The 13431-nt window shown below is 41.4% G+C and overlaps 1 protein-coding gene across 2 annotated transcripts in view; it reads right to left on the bottom strand.

Moving 5' to 3' along the window:
- elapor2b (endosome-lysosome associated apoptosis and autophagy regulator family member 2b) overlaps nucleotides 1-13431 on the bottom strand; it is a 108931-nt gene that overhangs the window by 53620 nt on the left and 41880 nt on the right. For both annotated transcript variants that reach the window (XM_041202891.1, XM_041202890.1), the window contains 3 exons: nucleotides 6613-6733; nucleotides 1494-1686; nucleotides 73-220 (listed from right to left, as the gene is read on the bottom strand). In XM_041202891.1, coding sequence (XP_041058825.1) covers nucleotides 73-220; nucleotides 1494-1686; nucleotides 6613-6733 — 462 coding nt within the window. The remainder of the gene's footprint in view (nucleotides 1-72; nucleotides 221-1493; nucleotides 1687-6612; nucleotides 6734-13431) is intronic.

Genomic DNA, 13431 nt, shown 5'->3' with positions numbered 1-13431 from the left:
CCACAGTAATTTACTTTTCACAATTTTTTTTAAAAATGTTAAAAAAAATGTATTTTATAGAACTGGACTTACAAAAAACTCAAAAAAGATACTGTTATCCAGATACTGATAATCAAACGTAACGCTTCCTGGTTTCTTCAAGTGAACTGAATAAATGAGGGAAACTGTGCAGTCGTCTCTGTTAGAAGCAATATAACTCCCTTGTGGAATCCAAGATGACCTGTAAAAGCAGCATTTAATTACAAGACAAGGAGTCCAAATGATAAAAGACAGAAGACATAAAAGTCAGGCCCCTTATTTTTTGAAAGTTTCATTGAGACAATGAGGTGAATACACATTTCGTTTTAATGGGAGACATTACTTTTTGAGAGGGACTGTGCACTCTCCACTCACAGCCTATTTGCAGTAGGAAATCGTAAATACTGGCCAGTTGCCAGTGGAGTGTTGGTGATCCAGCACATTTGATCTTCCAACTCAATAACAGCCAACTGGAACTATACAGTAAAACTAACAGCAGTGATCTCTCGGATTGTTAGAAGTTTATTTGCTCTCATCTCCACATCTGACACCTGAGATCTGCCCATGGTGGATACTGGGTGAGTGACTATGGAGGTGGCATGGAGGGTATAAGGTTCCATTGGGGGTGGTTGGGGGGCATGACTTGGTATTGAGTCGACATGGAGGGTATGAGGAGCCATGGGATGAGGGAGTGGGGGGGGGGGGGGTGGGGGGGGTGGTGGATGCATGGGGAATGAGAGGGTGTGGGAGATGTGGACTAGAGCTTTAGCAACTGCTAAAACGTTTGGGACAAACTCAGCGCTGGCCCGCTCCTGTGCCCACCTACACTCTACTTCCAGGGACAGTGAGCCCAACTCTATCCCACACCCACCTTCCCAGAGTGAAAAATCGTGTGTTTAAGGCACTTACTACCCAGGTGGGTCCGGAGGTCAGGAAATGTCCCGCCTCATGCTATTCACCACGGTAGCCAAAATCGCACCGAAAGACTTAGATTTCCCAATGGAAGCACTGGGCAGAATTTTATGGCCCTGTCGTGGCGGGGGGGGGGGCGGGGGGTGGGGGCAGGGCCATAAAATGTGGCAGGCCGTTCAAAAGTCAATTGACTTCTGCTTGGTAATAAAATCCCGCTGGCGTGAAATTCCACCCATTGTTTCTGCTCCAGCTCCAACATGTTTACTCAAAACCCAATGGTAATCAGAGGAGGTGGACCAAAATACTGTCTGCTCTCAATGTTACCCATGAAAATACACTTGGTAATAAGCCTCTTTGAAAATTCATATTGATGAGCATAATAGAAAAAAATCAAATTAGCTTCTGCTGAACATTAATTATCTTCTGCACAAATTAAAGCTAAATGTTGGTTACTAGTTGAATAATAACCTACAGAAATACAACTGATTACAACAGAGAAAAGAACTTGTATAAGCTCCCAACACAGATGGGGCAGAACAATAATTTGTCACTGGTTTACTTACGAGTTACAGTTGTTACTGCTGGCACTGCTACTTTCTATATCGTCTACAAAGGTAGCCACAGTAGCAAATCCAAGTGGCAAAGTATCCCATTCATCAAATCTAATGCCACTGCCCAACGAGTAACTGCCTGCTGCACATTTACTGCAGGCCTGGTTTAACAGCTCCAGAAACTCCCCCGATCCGCAAGAAAAGGCTGGAAAACAAAAAAAAAGGCACGATTGCAAGTCACACCTTCCCCACTCTCTGCTGAACAAGATGTATTTGAATCCACAAGTCTAAAAGCTGGTTTGCTCCTGAGATTATTGAAGGTGGCTGATTATTGAACGGCTGTTTCATCAGTTCAAAACAAGTTCAACCTACTAGAGGAAACTAGTCAGATTTTTGAGAGTCCATTTGCCTCGTTAGGACTAGAGAGTCAACAGGAAAATAAAGAGCATGTTTAAGTTCTTCACCAAATGCCCACGATAAGACATCTCTGAGGAAAGAGATGCAGGGATGGTAGGCGACTAGTTTTTGCAGCTTAATTGTGCCATTTGAATATGCCTCACATTGAAAAGTCTTGCAACATCACTCAAGGCAATACTCCAGGTGCGGTCTCACCAAGGCTCTGTACAACTGCAGGAAGACATCTTTACTCCTGCACTCAAATCTCCCTGTGATGAAAGCCAACATACCATTTAACTTCCTAATTGCTGCTGAGCCTGTGTGCTAGCTTTTAGTGACTCATGAACAAGTGTTGATGTCCACTTCCCAGCCTCGCACCATTTAAAAAATACTCTGCCTTTCTGTTTTTTCTACCAAAGTGGATAACATCACACTTATTCGCATTATATTCCATCTGTCATGTTTCTGCCCAGTCATTTAGCCTTTCCAAATCTCCTTGAAGCTTCCTTGCATCCTCCTCACAACACACATCCCCACCTATTTTTTTATCATCAGTAAATTTGAAAATATTACATTTGGTCTCCACATCCAAATCATTTGTGATGTGGCCCCAGCACAGATCCTTGAGGTACCCCACTAGTAACATCCTGTGCCATATCGTTTATCCCTACTATAACCCATTTATCTCTACTACTCTGTTTTCTGTCTGTTAATCAATTCTTAATCCATATATTTCCCCCAATCCCATGTGCTCAAATCTTGTTTGCTAACGTCCCGTGTGGGACCTTATCAAAAGCTTTCTGAAAATCCAAATACACCACATCCGCTGGTTCTCCTTTACCTATGCTAAAAGTAACATACTCAAAAAACCCCAACACACTTGTCAAGCATGATTTCCCTTTCATACAGCCATGTTGACTCTGACCAATCATATCATGATTTTCTAATGTCCAGTCATTACATCCTTTATATTAGATTCTAATATTTTCCCGACTACTGATGTCAAGCTAACGGGTCTGTCATTCTCCATTTTCTTTCTTCCTCCCTTCTTCAATAGCGAGGATATATTTGCTACTTTGCAATCTGCAGGGACCTTTCCCGACTCTGTAGATTTTCAAAGATAACCACCAATGCATCCACCATCTCTACAGCCACCTCCTTCAACACTCTGGGATGTAGCTCATCAGGTCCAGGGGATTTATCAACCTCCAATCCAATTAATTTTTCATGTTCTACCTCTTAATTAATACTAATTTCTTTCAGTTTCTCATTTTGACAAGCCCCCTTGGTTCCCTAGTATTTCTGGGAGATTTTCTGTATCTTCCTCCATGAAGACAGACACAAAATAATTGTTTAGTTTCTCCGCTATTCCCCTATTCCTCATTATGAATTCCTCTGTCTCCACATCTAATAGACCTACATTTGTCCTTGCTAATCTTTTCTTAAAGAAGCTTTTACAGTCTGCCTTTATGTTTCTCACAATGAATATGCATTCATATTCTCTTCTCCCTTTATCAGTTTCTTGGTGTTGTATTGCAGGATTCTAAACTGCTCCCAATCCTCAGGCTCACCACTTTTTCTGATAACCTTATAAGTCACTTCCTTTGATCTAATGCAATCTTTAATTTCTTTTGTTAACCACGGTTGATTTACCTTTCATGTTGGGTTTTTGTGTCTTAGAGGAAATGTATATTCATTTTGGTTTAGTGATTACAATGAGGATTCCAATGTCCATCAATCTCTTTGGAAATAAATCATTCTGACATTAAAGTTCATTGGTCCTGACAAGAGCAGATTAACAAAAGATTTATACTGATTATTGCATTTCAGTTACATCCAGCTCTCTCCCTATTCCTGTAAGTTATCAAAGTATTTTAATATGTAGAAAAATTAATACTTTGTCTACAGACTAGAGCAAAATATGTAACGGTTCAAACCAACATATTGGCAAAAATAGTTTGTATCACCAACTTCCAATTTCAAGTTTTCTCATTTTAGAACAGCAAAGAACCACAGATGCTAGAAATCGTAAATAGAAAGTGCTGAAAACACTCAGCTGGTCTGGCTGCACTTGTGGAGCGAGAAACAAGACTTAACGCTTCAGGTCAGTGACCCTTCGTCCGAAATCATGTTAAACTCTCCTTCTCTCCCCACAGATGCTGCCAGGCCTGCTGAGCGCTTCCAGCATTTTCTGTTTTAACCATAGTTCTCATCTTGGCATTTTGTAGTCTGTATGTGCAAGGTCACCTTTCAATCTCGAGGCATAGGCTGATTTCTCGAACAGAGCAGGTTGATTAGCAAGTTCTGAATTGGAATTGGACATTATCTTCAATTAAATAATATGTCAAATACATTTAAGGTACTGACTCTCAGCAATGACTCAGTAATCAAATAGAAGTCCATAAGCAAACTCCAATACAAATACCGTCAGCAACTCTAATATTATGAACCACCCTATATATAGCACGCTATCTACACAATCATGTTTGCCTATTAATGAATCCAATAAGAGTTGCTTCTGAAGCAAATATGACAGTGTAATGAACCTGGGAAAAAGTAACTTAGCCTGTTATGCCTGCTTTCTTCAACACACCACGTGGAATTTTCATCCTTACGGGCTATATACGATCATAGAATCTTACAGCACAGGAGACCATTTGGCCCATCATGTCTGTGCTGGTTCTTTGAAAGAGCTACCCAATTAGTCTCATTCCCCTTCTCTTGCCCCATAGCCCTGCAAATGTTTTCAAAAAATCACTTTTGAAAGTCGCTATTGAATATGCTTCTTCTACCTTTTCAGGCAGTCCATTCGAAACCACAACAATTCACTGCACAAAAACAATTCATATCTCCATTATGGCTCATTTGCCAACCATCTCCTGATTATCAGCCCTCCTGCCAATGGAAACTGTTTCTTCCTATTTACTCTATCAGGACCTTTCTGAATTTTGAAGTGAAGTGCAAATGGTCCATGAGTACCAGTAGCAGGTTCACAGCCCTCGGACAGCCAACCTTACAATAGGACCTTGTTTCACACTCCTGGCAAACACAGATTTATTTTGCAGTGAGTCGGGGATAGAATTATTTCATGTTATTTACTGGAACTTTAAAGAATTAAATGCCTATACAAACGAAGAAAATGAGAAAACCTAAAACCACAGTGGCTGAATGAGGACAAAAAACGGTTAAGGTCCAAGAAGAAATACTTCTTAGGAAAAAGGATTCAAGTAAGCAAGCAGTGGGGAGATTGGGAAATAATTTGAAGATAACTGAAGTGAGTATTGAAAGAGGTGCTTTGTGATGCTCATTTGAGTTTGCTGATCTCCGCTGACCTCAGCACTCCTGGCTTAAGAAGCTGTGGAGAAAAACACTCCTGATTGCTATTTGCTCAAACCCTTGCAAAAGGAGAGGACAGGATCAGGATCATTTGTGATACCTTCCATGGTTGGAACGCCTGAAGTCACTCACTGACTAGACTCACAATATAGGATTGGTTACTTGTAGATCTTCATTATCAATGAAATTGTATCCCAATTAGAACAAAGAACAAAGAACAAAGAAAAGTACAGCACAGGAACAGGCCCTTCGGCCCTCCAAGCCTGCGCTGATCATATTGCCTGTCAAACCAAAACATTTTGCACTTCCGGGGTCCGTATCCCTCTATTCCCATCCTATTCATGTATTTGTCAAGCTGCCTCTTAAACACTACTATCGTACCTGCTTCCACCACCTCCTCTGGCAGCGAATTCCAGACACTCACTACCCTCTGTGTAAAAAACTTGCCCCACACATCTCCACTAAAGCTTTTTCCTCTCACCTTAAATCTATGTCCCCTAGTAATTGACTCTTCCACCCTGGGAAAAAACTTCTGACTATCAACTCTGTCCATGCCACTGTAAACTTCTATCAAGTCACCCCTCAATCTCCGTCGCTCTAGTGAGAACAATCTGAGTTTCTCCAACCTCTTCTCATAGCTAATAGCCTCCAGACCAGGCAGCATCCTGGTAAACCCCCTCTGCACCCTCTCCAATGCCTCCATATCCTTCTGGTAATGTGGCAACCAGAATTGCATGCAATATTCCAAGTGTGGCCTAACCAAGGTTCTATACAGCTGCAGCATGACTTCCCAGCTTTTATACTCAATACCCATGCCAATGAAGGCAAGCATGCCATATGCCTTCCTGACTACCTTATCCACCTGCATTGCCACTTTCAGTGACCTGTGGACCTGTACACCCAGATACCTCTGCCCATCGATGCACTTAAGGGTTCTGTCATTTACTGTATAATTCCTACCTGTATTAGACCTTCCAAAAATGCAGTACCTCGCATTTGTCCGGATTAAACTCCATCTGCGATTTCTCCGCCCAAGTCTCCAACCGATCTATATCCCGTTTATTATTATTTTATTATTATATTATTATTTATTATCCCAGAGTTATTTAAATCAATTTAAATTCTCCAGCTGCTGTAGTGGAATTTGAACTCAGGCCTTGGATTTCTAGTCCAGTATCGTGACTACTGCGCTACCGTATCCATTATTCAGAATATATGTTAGCGAATAACCTAAAGATACTGGATTCATCTTGTAAATATTGCATCCGGTTTAAAATAAAATGCAAATCTAACTGTATAGAATGATAGCAGCTAACATAATAAGCAGCTCGGCATGATGAAGTACTGAATTAATTACACTTTTCTTTTATCCCAATGAACAGTTCAAGCAGTAACTTACAGCATTCTCTGCCTTTGATTGGTTCAGGCAATCCTGTGCATTTTCCAGGAGATTTAGGAATAGCAACTCTCCACCGGGAACCAGTGCTATCACATTCCGTGTACTCAAAGTGGTAATCATTCTGTATTAAAGAATAAAAATACAACATGAATGTCTGGTACATTTGACCTGGGGCATTGCAACACCTGCCAAAAATAGGGGCGGAAGACACCTTCCAAATCTCAGATACAATTACCTGCGCACTGATGGTTGTTGATGTTATAATGCTCATGATATTTTTGTATAATGAAGATAAGAAAGGATTAGGTGGCATCAACCCTTCAAGATTTTCAGACAATTCAATCGCACTACATAAAGAAGAGCAGGGCTGCTCTGGTTACCTGGTGTCCCGGCCAACATTTATCCCTGAACCAGCAATAAAACAGATTGTCTAGTCATCTTTATCTTTGCTGTGTGTCATCGAGTTATACAGCACAGAAGCAGGCCCTTCAGCCCATCCTGTCCATGCTGACCATCAAGCACCTATCTATTCTAAAAAACTTTGGTGTGACAATTTCTCTGAACATGCCTATGCACAAACACTGGGAGCATGTCATGAGAACTTGCTGTGCACAACTTGGCTACAAGGCTTCTCCACAGTAGGATAGTTTCTATACTTCAAAAGTACTTTAAGTGATTGTAAAGCACTTTGGGGCTTCTGTGGTCAGAAAAGATACTTTACAAATATAAGTATTCCTTTCTTTTAGCCTGATATTTGCTTGTGCATTTATCATATCCCTGGTGACCATCTGTGCCATTCATGTCAGTACTTGACAAGCTTCTCCAAATCAAAGTTACACAGTACACAATTTATTTGAGAACCAGTGATGAATTGGAATTGAATTTCTATCAAACATCCAGACGCCAAGCCAGGAAAGAGGAATCTAGGAATAGGACCAAATGCTTGGTCAAAGAGTTGGGTTTTCAGAAGGGACTGGGAGGTACAGGCTTTGGGAAGAAAATCCAGAGATAGTTGAAGGAGCTTCCAATTGTTTGCTATTTTAATTCACTACCTTGATCTCACGCTGATATTCCCGCCCTCAGCCTGCTGCAGTGTTGCATTGAAGCTCAACGCAAGCTCAAGGAACAACACTTCATCTTCTGGTTAGGCAGCTTACAGCCTTCTGGACTCAACATTGAGTTCAACAAAGTCAGAACATGAACTCTGCCCCCATTTTGATTGCTTTGTTTTTGTCATATGTCCGTCTGAATCTTGTTCATGTATTTATTTTCGGATGGAGCTGCTCATTATTCTGCCATTAACACCCAATCTGAACAATTGCTTTGTTTCTTAACCAAAACAATTACCACTCCCCTTGCTTTTTTATTGCAAAACATCTTTGTCATTTAAACCCTCTACCCTATCCTAAACCTTCCCTTTTGTTCTTCCTCCCCCTACCCCTTTTGACAGAATAAAACCCATCACATTTCTACCTTCCTTCAGTTCTGAAGAAGTCATATTGGACTCGAAACATTAACCCTGCTTTTCTCCCACAGATGCTGGCAGATCTGCTGAGTATTTCCAGCACTTTCTGTTTTTATTAAGGAGGGCACTGAAGTAGTTGAATTTGAAGATGGATGAGGCATGTTATGAAGGGTCTGCAGTGAAAAGGCTGAAGGACAGACAGAAACGAGCGATGTTACAGAAAGTGAATAAAGTAGTCTTTGTGACAGAAATATATAAGGTTTCTGTTGCTGCTACCTTCCTAATTTTTATTCCCTTGATAACTGACCAAGGCGTAGTTGTTAGATGACAGATGTCACAATGCAGCTGCAGACGAGCTACAGTGGATGTGTAAGGATAGTATAAGTCAGACGGGGTGTAACATACCATGACAGCAGATCTCCTGGTAGGGGTAGCTACAAGCAGCAGCAGCAACTGAGTCCTCCCCCATCACAATGAACAATTTGGCTGGATCAACTCACTTAATCCCTTCCACCATCGTGAAAGGTTCAATTATATCACTTAAACTACCTCAACTTTTGTTCCAAACCTAAAATTTCTAACATCTAGAATCTTTTGAGAGAATGCAGGAGAAGGCAATTTTCCTTTCATGATGAGGTGACTGGAACAACAGACTGATTCAGGGTGGGGTCTGATTAATAAGCTAAATAGCTGTGTGATATATTCCTGGTAAGCTGCAATGAAGTGCTTTCTCATTTAACTTAAAAACTCACAGCCAAGCACTGGACTGTTTCATAAATTTAACAAGTTATATTTATATTGTGCCTTTAATGAAATTAAATGTCCCAAGGCGCTTCACAGGAGCATTATAAAAAAAGCATGACACTGAGCCACATAAGGAGATATTAGGTCAGGTTAACAAAAGCTTGGTCAAAGAGGTAGGTTTTAAGCAGTGCCTTAAAAGAGGGAAGCGAGGTAGAGAGGCAGGGAGGTTTATAAGGGAATTCCAGAGCTCAGGGCTGAGGCAACAGAAGACACGACCATCAATAGTGAAGCAATTAAAATCAGTGATGCACAAGAAGCCAGAATTAGAGGAGCACAGATATCTCAGAGGGTTATGGGGCTGGAAGAGAATACATTGATGGAACCAAGGTCCTCATGGACTTTGAAAACAGAACCATCCAGCTGGCTGGCAAGGATCTGGACCATTCTTGTGCTGACAGTGAGGTCGGTGGTGCTCTTACCAAGTGAGGATCCAACAGTTCAACATCCATCAGATAACCATGCCGTGAGTGATGTGTCCTCTTTCACAGGCCACTGCCATGCACTGATTATCTCCTCTTGCTTTCGCAGGCACATCTGCCAAACAGCCGATGGAGTCCACGACTCAGGGCCTCCAATCAAGCCCCAAACAAACCTCTGAAGAGGAATCTGGAGGCATCCTTCCCAAAATCCTGTCAGAGTGCTCACCTACACCCTCCACCAGCACAGAAATACACCTCAGTGGGACCCAGCTTTAGAGTAGCCCCAGGACCATAACGTGGTGAGCACATCGCACTGTGTCTGATCCACAGAAGACAGCGGCAGGGACTTCCCAGGCGTCCAGCATTCGGAGAGCTGCTGGAGGCCAGAAATTTGCTGAGCCCGAGTCAGATGACAAGCCTCTGGAATCGTTCATGTCATACTTGCTGGAGCTGCAAAGGCAAGCAGCCCAGGATGCAGCCTAGTGAATCTCTTTTTAACTGCCTCCAATGCCAGTGTATCCTTTCTTAAATACGGGGACCAAAACTGTACACAGTACTCTAGGTGTGGCCTCAACAACACCTTGTACAGTTGTAACAAGACTTCCCTATTTTTAAACTCCAACCCCCTAGCAATACAGGTCAAAATTCCATTTGCCTTCTTAATTACTAGCTGCACCTGCATACTAACTTTTTGTGTTTCATGCACAAGAACATCCCTCTGTGCTGCACTTTTTGGAGTCTCTCTCCATTTAAATAATAACCTGCCTTTTGATTCTTCCTACCAAAGTGCATGACCTCACACTTCCCTACATTAAACTCCATCTGCCAAGTTTTTGCCCACTCAGTCAACTTATCTATATCACCTTGCAGATTCCTTATGCTCTCATCACAACATGCCCTCCCACCTACTTTTGTATCGTCAGCAAATTTGGATACTTTACACTCTGCCCCCTCCTCCAAGTCATTAAAATAAATAGTAAATAATTGAGGCCCTAGGACTGATCCTTGTGGAACTCCACTAGTCACTTCTTTCCAACTGAAAAAGACCCATTAATCCCGACTGTCTTCTGTGTGTTAACCAATCCTCAATCCATGCTAATACCTTAACCTCAATACTGTGAGCTCCTATCTTGTGCAATAACCTTTTATGTGGCATCTTATCAAATGCTTTCTGGAAATCCAAATACACTACATCAACTGGTTCCCCTTTATCAACTCTGCTCGTTATATCCTCAAAGAACTCTAGCAAATTTGTCAAACATGATTTCCCTTTCACAAAACCATATTGACTCTGTTTGACTGTGTTAAGCTTTTCTAAATGTCCTGCTATTTCTTCCTTAAGAATGGACTTCAGCATTTTCCCAACAACAGATTTTAGGCTGACTGGCCTATAGTTTCCTGTTTTTTGTCTTCCTCCCTTCTTGAAAAAAGACGTCACATTAGCAATTTCCCAATCCGTTGGGAATCTCCTGGAACCCAGTAAGTTCTGGAATATTTCGACCAATGCCTCCACTATCTCTGCAGCCACTTCCTTTAAAAACCTTGGATGAAGGCCATCAGGTCCCGGTGACTTGTCTGCCTTTGGTCCCATTAGTTTGTCAAATGCTTTGTCCCATGTGATAGAGACTGTTACAAGATCTTTCTTCCCATTAGCTCCTCGCTTATCTGATACCTTTGGGATGTTTATCGTGTCCTCCACTGTGATGACCGATGCAAAATAATGCTTTAAGTTATATGCCATTTCCCTGTTCCCTGTTATCAATTCTCCGGTCACATCTTCCAAGGGTCCCACACTCACTTTAGCCACTTTTTCTTTTTATATACCCGTAGAAGCTCTTGCTGTTTGTTTTTATATTTCTTGCCGAGTTACTTTCACAATCAATTTTCTCCCTCTTTATTAGCTTATTAGTCATCCTCTGCTGGTTCCTAAAAACTTCCCAATCCTCTGGCCTGCCATTAGTTTTCGCTGCTTTGTATGCCTTAGTTTTTGACTGGATAATCTCCTTGACCACCTTTGTTAGCCACGGGTGGTTCATCCGCCTCATCAAGTCCTTCTTTTTGACCGGGATAAAGATTTACTGAGCGTTATGAACTATCTGCTTAAATATCTGCCACTGCTCATCCACTGACCTTCCCCTTAGCCTATGTTTCCCAGCCCACTTTAAACAATCTTTCTTCATACCTCTGTAATTGTCCTTAGTTAAGTCCAGGACACTGGTTTGAGACCCGAGTTGCTCGCCCTCAAGCTGAATTTGAAATTCTATTATGTTGTGATTGCTACCCCCCTAGAAGATCCTTAACTATAAGATCTTTTATTAATCCCACCTTATTACACATTACTTGATCTAAAATAGCCTGTTCCCAGGTAGGTTCTGCAACATATTGCTCTAAGAAACAATCCCTGATGCACTCTACAAATTAGTCTTCCATGTTACCCCTGCCAATATGATTTGTCCAGTCAATATGCAGATTAAATCACCCATGACAATTGTAGCACCCTTCTTACACGCCTCCATTATTTCCTGATTTATACTTTGTCCTACAGTGCGGCAACTCTTCAGGGGCCTATAGACAAATCCCACCCATGATTTCTTTTCCTTCTATTCCTTATTTACACCCAACCTGATCCCACATCACAATCTATTGCACTTATATCACTACTCACCACTGCTCTGATACCTTCCTTTATTAACAAAGCTACCCCACCTCGTTTTCCTTTTGGCCTATTTTTCCGGAACATCGAATACCCTTGAATATTGAGTTCCCAGTCTTGGTCACCCTGCAACCACGTCTCTGTAATAGCTATCAAGTCATATTAATTTATTTCTGTTTGTGCTGTCAACTCATCTATCTTGTTACAAATGCTGTGTGCATTTAGGTAAAGAGCCTTAAGCTTTGACTTTTTATCATTATTACTCAATCTGGTTCTAATTTCTGCTGCACTCTTCTGCTTATATTTTGTGCCTTTTCCTGTCACACTTTGATTACTGCCACTGTATTCAATAGCTCAAGATTCTTGGGAAAGAGCCCAGGGCAAAGGTTGGGAGTGGTGGCAAGAAATAATTCCTGCTGTGCTTAAAAGATCAGGGATTTGCAGTGAATATTAGGCTAAACCAGGGGGAGGTCCAGGCTGTGATGGTCCCTGCTTTGCAATATGGCCCATGGAAAATCATTGTGTAGCCTCTGAGGCAAGTACAAGGAATTCGGAGAAGGTCGCTAGGAGAACCGGTAACTTTGATACTGTAAACAACACAAGTGTCTGCCCTGAAAGAGGAAACGAAAGGAGAAAATAAATCACAGGAAGAATCATAGATGTGTGAATTTTTCATAACATTTTATCCAGTAACACCCACTGAAAAACAATGAGAGGCTTAACTTGCCACTCTCTCATTCTGCTGATAAACCCACGGTTTTTTTGTTTATTAAGGCACTGTCTAGACTAAAACATCACCAATAAATGTGAGCACATTCAGTGGTAAGGATGTCACTCACTTGATTTGTTTTGATGATACACTGGCTGGCCTGTCCCTCTCCCGGTAACAGGCTGCAAAATCTGACTTTCATCCTGCTAAACAGGAACCCACACAGGACACTTAAACAGCAGTAAAGAGCATAAGGGTTGATTTAAGTTTGGCAAGGATCTTTCAAGCATCCTAAGCAAATAACTTCCTTCCCTAACATGTTGTCAAGAAATTTTAAAAGTCATCCAAAAACTGTACATGCAATACTGATTCAGTAACTAATTCTGTAGCTAAGAGCAAACACTTTTTTTTAAAAAACTCATCCTATCCCAACTTAAAAATTGTTCTTCAGTTGTGTGAATATGAGCCATCAAACGCCATGATTTTTAGCTTCTTGAAAGAAAAGTTGGCATTGATTGTTTGAATGAAATCAGATATTTTCCTGATTACAGGCTTATCGGTTTCCTCCAGTTACAATTCACTCAGCGCGGAGTCATGCCAAGTAAAGTTCGCATGCACAGCTTTCTTTTGGCTTCAAATTGAGAGTAAAGTTCATATCTGCTAACATTGTTCACTCGGAAAATCAAGGCTACAAGTCATCTTCAAACAGGACTTAGCACAAAAGTTGCAGTGGTAAATGTTTACCTAATTTAATTCATCCTCAGTGTTT

Source organism: Carcharodon carcharias, chromosome 13, assembly GCF_017639515.1.
Source record: "Carcharodon carcharias isolate sCarCar2 chromosome 13, sCarCar2.pri, whole genome shotgun sequence".
Taxonomy (NCBI): Eukaryota; Metazoa; Chordata; class Chondrichthyes; order Lamniformes; family Lamnidae; genus Carcharodon; species Carcharodon carcharias.
This window is presented reverse-complemented; position numbering and strand designations above follow the sequence as displayed.